The sequence below is a fragment of the Setaria italica genome, chromosome III (genome assembly GCF_000263155.2).
Source record: "Setaria italica strain Yugu1 chromosome III, Setaria_italica_v2.0, whole genome shotgun sequence".
NCBI lineage: Eukaryota > Viridiplantae > Streptophyta > Magnoliopsida > Poales > Poaceae > Setaria > Setaria italica.
Window position 1 is genome coordinate 7059682 of NC_028452.1, and position 8245 is coordinate 7067926.

Consider the following 8245-nt stretch of genomic DNA (forward strand, 5'->3'; position numbering starts at 1 on the left):
ATGTGACACTGGCCCTCGTCGCCCTCGCCTACGCGGCCGTTGCCACGCTCGTGTGGTTCGGCAGGGGGCTCCCCGCCGACGGCAGCGCGCAGTGGGAGCTGGCGGGGACAAGCGTCGGCGGCGTACTGGCATACTGCACCAACTCTACGGTGCCGTGCGATCTGTTCCTGTTGATATACATACTCTGATGAGTAGTACATTCTGCCGGCGTTGCCATGATCCAAGGAATTTAAGTCTACTAGGGGCGTCAATTGCTTGGGGCCTATTTTGGACACAATAATTCTGTAGTAAGATTTTCGCAGGAATTTCACAAGCATATGTTCAGTTTTACATGAATTAGGATTTACGGGTTTAGTGATAGTTTGGAGTTAAGATGCAATCGTGTCTGCTCCTTGCTGCATGATCAGCAAGGCATCACCATTCTGATTGTCCCCGTGCCTGCTCTTTTCTGCATGATTGGTTGGCTGCTCTGTTTTCGGATTTATTGGATGCTGCAGTCTTTTGGATGATGCATATATGTTCTTTCTGCACTTTAGTTTTCAACACCTTGCTGTAGGATGCAGTTTGCCACGCCCAGCACATATTTATCGAAATGACAAGCCTCCAAAACTTTGTGTAACGTGCGTTGCAAATGAAGGCTTATGGTAATGTTGGCTGTCTCAGCGTTGCTGCACTAAGTATGTGTGGGTACTAAGCACCCTCTGCTTTGTTTCACAATGCTAGAATTGCAGACCATGTGCCTTGGCAGATCACCGACCATGCAGCTATTTGCATTGACATTTTTGTCCTGACGCTTCCAGGACGACTTTGTTGTCTTTACAAATAAATTGTTCTCAGGACCAATTTCTTATGGCTCATGGTATCGTTAATTCGTTATGGACCATGACGCAGCATCACTGATTTGGTAACTATCATACAAAGAAGTCAAACACGGGAGTCAGCATTAGAAGCTAGTGTCATACAAAATCAATCATCAGGCACACGAATATTACGAACCATGGTAATAACTTTCATCAGGTCTTCAATCTGCTATTTCAAGCATGCCAGCCGCCTCCTAATTGAATATTCCCATCCTGGCAGGTCAGGTCGTGATCATAGATGGTGTCAGAAGTTATGCATGCAAATCAACACCAAATTGGAAAGTATATATACAGGAGAATGACTGTATACGGCATCCAATAGTATTGTACAAGCAAAAAATATGTTTTATGTAAAAATGCATCAGGCATTTAAACAAAATTACACATATTCAAACCTTATGTCATGGAGCTAGTGAATTTCGAGAAAAAACGTTAAGACAACTAACAGGGAAAATAATCACAGCGAGCAGTCAACTATAGCATACAGTATTGGTTCAAAATGACAGGAAAAATAAATTCATCAGCCACTTGGATTAGAACTAATATAGTTTGGCCGCAGTAATTCCATCACGCCACACTTTAATATGTTAGTAAAGGAAGTTTGATCGATTATACATGATTCAAATTAGCTTTTACAACTAAGGTAACAAGAGGCAGCAAAGATCATCTGATAACTAAATTTTTTTGAGGGACAAGAGAAGAGATGCACAAGGATGACTACACTAAAGTGCATCATTAATTTGTGCCTAAACTTGTTGGTTGAATTTTACTAGGGGTTCTAAACACTGTTAAAACTTTTTAATCACTAAGTTGTACTACCACATCTTGTCGTAACTACTAGTATGCTTATTAAGTCAATAGTTGCTTTTTTGCCAAAACACCAATTGCGCTCCTGGTCACTTTATTAAAAGAAATGGACAAAAAAAGACTGGAGGTTACCTTCGTAACGGGCATCTAGTATTTTCTCCTCGAGTTGATCCAGACGTTGGTGTAGGCTCGGGGGAAGCAACTTTATACTAGGACAAGATTTAATCAAAAGAGATCTAAGATATGAGTAGGCTTGACGCCCATTCGGTAAGGATTGCAGGCTTCTGCAATTCCAAAGGCCGAGGTCTTCCAGCGATGGGAGCCTTCCTAAGCAAGATTCCAGTGATTTCAGTTTACTGCACTTCACAATATGTAATGTTTGGAGGGCATCCAGCTGTCCTGATAGGGATCGAAGATTGTCGCAGTCACGAATCGACAAGAACTTGATGGACGGAGGAAGATTGGCAACATCTGACAAGCCACCGCAACACATTATTTCTACTCCTAGCAATTTTAGGCATGGAAGGAAGGGATGGCTGGTCGATGATGACAGCTTCAGTACAGCTGTAGATGCCCTGACCTCACTGCTGGACCCTGGAATTAGTGATGACGTATCCTCCTGCTGACTGAATATGATGGACCCAAGCATACGGCAATCGTAAATTTCTAATACCTTGAGAGATGCCGGTAGCTTGGGAACCTCTACCAAAGATGGACACTCTTTTAAGGATAGAAACTCTAGACATGGCAGGAGTCCACTCCGTTCTGGAGCAGATTGCTCAGAAGTTTCTGGTGTGCGTCCAGTCAGTTTGTTGCATCCCCAAATATATAACACCCTTAAGGATACCAGGGCCTGGAACACGTTTTCTGGCCAATAGACAAGAGCATCGCACCACCAAATTCCTAATTCTACGAGCTGTGCAAAACATGTCCGTAGTGGCAGTGCACTTGAGTGGGAGAACAAAATGTTGTATCTACATAACGTCATATCTGTCAAAGGGGATTTATGCTCCCATTTCTCCTTGCCATGCACCAACTCACCCGAATTTTGTTCAGCCACCGATTCTGTTTCTAGGTCATCGCCACACAACTCCAGGATGGACAATGAAGTGATATATCTGCTAGCTGCGTGCAGGGACGATATTTGTTGGCTGGCTCCTTCTACTTCTAATACACTTAGCTTCGGTGCTTCGGGTAGAGTAGTCAACTCTGGGCAACTCCGAATTATTAGTTTCTCAAGCCGATGAAACGCTAGCTCTTCTCCTGGATTTCCTTCGCCATCCTCCCATCGTTGAAACATCTCAAGATTTTCTAATTCCATTTCCTTCAATGCTGGAAATGCAGACCTGTACTCAGTCTTGACCCCTTCAAATGTTTCTTTAATAACTGATGCTTTCGGCAATGCAGCCAGACTTTTACACTCTTTGATCAACAGCTTCTCAAGCAGAGGAAATATTGGCCTTTCTCCTCGCACCTCACCTGTGCCCCACCATATCTCAAAGTTTGGCAACTTAAAAATTGCAAGGTTCTTCAGTTTCTGAAATGTGAAGGCTGTATCACTGCTGCACAAGTAACGTATGTTTTCCAATCCGCGCAAGCAAAGAATTTGCAGAGCTGGTAACTGCCAGAATGCAGGAAGCTTCTCGAGCCTTTTGCAATCAGATAACTCAAGCTCCACTATACCTTGCAACTTATTCATCCATGTTGGACAAGTGTCGATACTGCAACAATATATCCTTAGAACCTTCAGCCCATCATGAGGCTCCAGACCTTCCAGTACCTCCTTATCAATATTATGTGCCTCCTTGTCACGATCACTCCATCTCAATGTCAATCTGGCCAGTTTTTTCTTATTTCCGAGTTTTGCCTCATTTGCATCTGCTTCTTTCACATTTTCTAGCTGTCTTAGCTCCAGCTGACCACCAAGGTCGTCTAACCACCCAAGTTCTCCCACCTTACTGCAACCGGATCCAGCACCTGCTACAAAGCATGTAAGGGTCTGTAGGGAAGTGAGGTGTCTAAGGTCAGCAGGCATGGTCTTTAACTTTTCACATCCGTGAGTGTAGAGGTGACGGAGGGCAGTCATGTACTTCATTCCCTTTGGAAGTCGTTCAAGATTGCGACAGTCAGAAAGGTTCAATGTTTGCAGATGATATAGGATGCTTATATATTTAGGAAGTGATTTAATATCATAGCTTCCTGAGAGATCAAGATACCTCAGGTGATGAAGACATCTGGGTCCGAGGAATGAAGCTCGGTTGATCTTTATCTTTAGTGCTCGCGGAGATATGTACTTCGACAAAAGCTGCAAGTCTACGAATACATCTGCCTCACATATCAGTGTTTGTATAACGTCATTATCTTTATCTTTATCTTTATCTTTATCTTTAGTGCGTTTCTCCTGGTAAGCATTCAGAAAAGTTTCTGATAATAATAAATGACGAGTTGAATGTGAAAAATCCCCACTTTTACTCTGTTCTGTAGCTAGAGCAGCGCATTCTTTTCCCATAGAATCTAGTGCAACGTCATGCATAAGGTGATGGATCTTACAAGTAACTCTAGAGACCTCTATATCAGTGAACTCAAATGGGATCCCCTTCACATCCTGGAAAAATGACCTTGACGCAAGCTCAATGAAAATATTTTTACCTGAAATTTCAGGATGTTCTTCTCCTTGTAGCACCGGGATAAAATCATTGGCCATCCATAACTGGATCAACATTTCCACGTCAATCTCATAATCCTTGGGAAACATAGCACAGAAAGCAAAGCATTGCCGCATATGTGATGGCAAGCAATTGTAACTAAGCTTGAGTACTGGTAAGATTCCGTTTCTATCATCACAAATCTTTTTTCTCCTTAGCACATCCTTCCATTCCCGCGCGGTGGTCATGGTACTTAACACAGAGCCCAATGCTGTAGCAGCTAAAGGAGAACCAGCACATCTCTTTGCAACATCACCAACCATGTTAACTAGTTCACGGGGCCAATCCTTTTCTTGTTTTGAGCTGAATGCTCTTGACTTGATAATTTCCTCTATGAAATTTTCACCCAAGCGTCCAAGTTCATAGGCTCCTTTAGCTGTACCCATCATTAGTTTTGCGACTTCTTGATCACGAGTTGTTGTCAACACTGAACTGCCGCTGCCACCATGAAGGTAGGACTTCAGTTTTTCCCACTTGTGTGCCTCATCACGGTTCCAGACATCATCCAATACGAGGAGGTACCTCTTCCCACTCACTACATTTTGAAGCTTGTCCAATGCTGAACTTCCATTTGCTTGACAACCATTCTTCTTAGCTTCTTTCGTTTCAAACTTCTTCTTAGCTTCTTTCACAATTCTTTTAGCCAGGGTATCCACATCAAAGTTGTCAGAGACGCACACCCAGAGTTGCAGCTGGAAATGCTTCTGAATCTCAGGGTCATTGTAAACAAGCTGTGCTAAGGTGGTCTTCCCCATCCCTCCCATCCCGACAATAGGAAAGACCGTGAGATTCACATTGCTAGCTTTATCAAGCAACGACTTAATAATCTTCTCCTTGTCTCCAGCTCTGGATCTGCCGGCAATGTCCACAGGGTCGATGATTTTAGAACTATTCTCCCTCAAGTGATTTACGGGCACTGGTGGCCCTTGCCGGAACTTGAACCCGAAACAATTCATCTCTGCGATAAGGACATCAAGTTCTTGCAAAATTATGCGGAGCTTGTTGCCCATCTTGATACGGAACACAAAACGGTTGTGAGAAGGGAAGAGCTTTATTACATCCATGCCGAGCTCCTTGTAGTGCCCCTCCTCCCTGGCTTTGCGGCGGAGCGCCTCGTACTTGAATTCGTCCAAGACGTCATTCGCCTGGTAGGCCACTTGCCGGACCTCCTCCAGCCAAGCTTTCGCCCCTTCTCGCTTGGCTGCTGCCTGCTCCTCGGCGTCGGTGATGACGTCCAGGATGGCCGGCAGCTTGCGCTTGAGGAGCTTGTGCTGCTTCTCCAAGCCCTGCATCACCTGGTACTGCTCCAGGAGGTAGCTGGAGGCCTTCTCCTTCACCATGGACACCAGTGGCCCGACCACCATGGTGGCCAGCACCTCAGCCATCGGAACGCCTGGAGCTCGATCAGAACACACGCGCAGGATAGTGGACACAGGGAAACACAGTTGCAAGGTGGAGAGGGAGACGATGGGTTTGAGAAGCTGCTTTTGGGGAAAATGGAGACTGCGAGCTTGCATTGACCTTGGAGGAGCCAAGTGGAATGGGTTTGATTGGTTGCAATAAATTACAGCATTATAGAATGACGTTTGTACAAATGTGTTCCAGCTGTCCTGATAGGGATCGAAGATTGTCGCATTCCCAAATCTTCAAGGTCTTGATGACGGAGGAAGATTGGCAACGAGAAGCCACTTGTACATCTTGATCTGCAACTCCTCAAACAACGAGAAGCCAGCTAAGGAAAATTCCAAACCATGTGGGAGCATGTGGCCTTTGCAATTTGCAGACCATCCATGAGTATCTCGAGGCCAGGAAAAAAAAAAAGAATACCGCAAGTATTAGACAGAGCAGAATCCAGAAGCTACATGGTTAATTAGCAATAACCTTGATCAATGTGGAGCAACCGGCGATGCAGCAGGAGGTTGTTGCGGGCCAAAGCAAGATATATAGGGGAAGGAGCAGTGCGTGGCTATCCAACAACCTGATGATTCGAGGGGTGTTCCTCACGCACACCTAAACAACAGTAAAAGGGTTCTAACTTTAAAGCATGCTTGAGACTATGGCCAAAAGTGATGCATGTGTAGAAACCACCAGGATTAAGAATTAGAGATGAGAAGTAACTAGCAAGTTGAAAATTTAGACTTCATGAATTAATGACGTCAAAGGAGTTTGAGTACATGTTACCATGTTAGGCATGCCTAGATGCGGAATTGCGGATACTGATACTCGATGACGAGGACCTCGAGAGTCTACTGTGTGGCAGTGTGGTTACATACTTACATTAGCCTTCACTGTAAGACATAAGAAAACAGTCGAAATCAAACCTGTTGCTACAATTTTGTCAGATCACCAGCATTTTCATCTGACTTGGCAATTTATGATGGGAGAACCGTCAGGTGAAGCCTGTCGTTTTCACCTGTATGGATGTATATCATTGCGTTTACAATCGTACTTGGATGGGTGACTCTACTTCCTTCTGTCCATACAACAACACTACAGCGTACGCTGATATAATACTCTCAGCCAGCTCACAGTTAAGAGAAGTTCTCACAATGGGTTCAGTTTATCTGGTTACTGTTTGATTTCATCATTTCGAGTGCCTTAAATGGTGCTGCTGCAGTCCATACTCATACATGCAAACAGAATATCTTTTTGTGTGACTCACTGATGAAGTAGTAAGAAATAGAGACGCAGTTGTACTGTACAATGGAAACAAAAGCAGAAAAGGAAAAGGGTTTAACTCTTCCCCAGGCAAAAGAAAGAAAACTGCATCTGCTTCAGAAAATTCAGTTCGGGCTTATTCATCTTAGCTCACCTTGTTATGTCCTAACTTGCAGTTCCACTCCCCAGTTCTCAGAATTCAATGTATAATTCTCGTCTGTTGAACAATGAACATCAAGACTGAGTAAGGGCTTTGGTCCACAACAGAAAAATGTGAGGAGACTCCTACCAATAAATCAAAGAAGCAACTGTCCACTATGGATATAAACAAGGCAAGGAAAGAAACAAAGACAAACAACTTCAGATAAATAAGTGCACGATAACTTATTCGTGTAAGTTTTCCATAAAAATTTGAATAACTCAAGTAGACTTGTGACTACAAGTCGTACTGGGGCGCTAAGGCCTCGAGAGCTGAATAGCTCATGGTTGCAGCTGACCCACCTTTGCAAGCCGCTTGGTGAGTTGAATAACTCAAGTAGACTTGTGACTACAAGTCGTACTAGGGCGCTAAGGCCTAGAGAGCTGAATAGCTCATGGTTGCAGCTGACCCTCCTTTGCGAGCCGCTTATGGAGGCGAGGACAAGTAGTCGACTGCTGTTGAAAAGTAATTGCATTAGTAAAGGTCGAAACTAGTGGCCTGTGTACAATGTCTCATAGTCTATTGACTAGGGATAGAAATGACAGAGATGCTCGATGTTCCACGAGTTCTCAACATTTTCGCCGGAGTGATGTTGTAGCCTGTAGGATCCTAGGCCTGTGACCTTAGATACGATGAAAGGCCCCTCCCATGGCGAATTGAGATTGTGTAGCCCCTTGGTGTCTTGGATACACTTGAGGACGCACTTTGTACACAGGCTGAAAGACGCACTTTGTAGGGTTGAGTTTTCACCGAAACGCTCGCAGGCTGGTGAAGTGTGACGACTGACCCCAAATCTCTCAAGTTAATCTTAATCTAAGTCCCTAATCACGTCTCAGCTTTATCGAGTTTAAATACTCAACCTCCAGTCCGGACCCAACCCCTTAGACCCGACCCCTCTCCACTGGCCTCCAGTTCCGACCCCGCCGACCCCAACTCACCCGCCGGATTCTTCTAAGTCTTTCCCCAACACCTCCCTTCAATCTGACCGATGGACCCACGAGATCTTTTTCCCACAG

At 44.5% G+C, this 8245-nt stretch overlaps 1 protein-coding gene across 7 annotated transcripts; it reads right to left on the reverse strand.

Annotated features, from left to right (window-relative positions):
- Positions 1–741: 741 nt before the first annotated feature.
- Positions 742–5927, reverse strand: LOC101772385 (putative disease resistance protein RGA3). 7 transcript variants are annotated; one of them, XM_022825058.1, is made up of 4 exons: positions 4317–4420; positions 3884–3980; positions 1800–3765; positions 742–1073 (listed from the first exon to the last, which is right to left on the reverse strand). In XM_022825058.1, the coding sequence occupies exons 2-4, from the start codon at positions 3899–3901 to the stop codon at positions 1030–1032; spliced, it is 2028 nt and encodes a 675-aa protein (XP_022680793.1). In that variant the 5' UTR covers positions 3902–3980; positions 4317–4420; the 3' UTR covers positions 742–1029. The 7 variants fall into 7 exon arrangements, with proteins under 7 accessions (XP_022680793.1, XP_022680791.1, XP_004960860.1 ...); XM_022825056.1 differs by having other exon boundaries at positions 1800–3980; positions 4317–5925; XM_004960803.2 differs by adding an exon at positions 5431–5533 and having other exon boundaries at positions 1800–5330.
- Positions 5928–8245: the final 2318 nt, after the last annotated feature.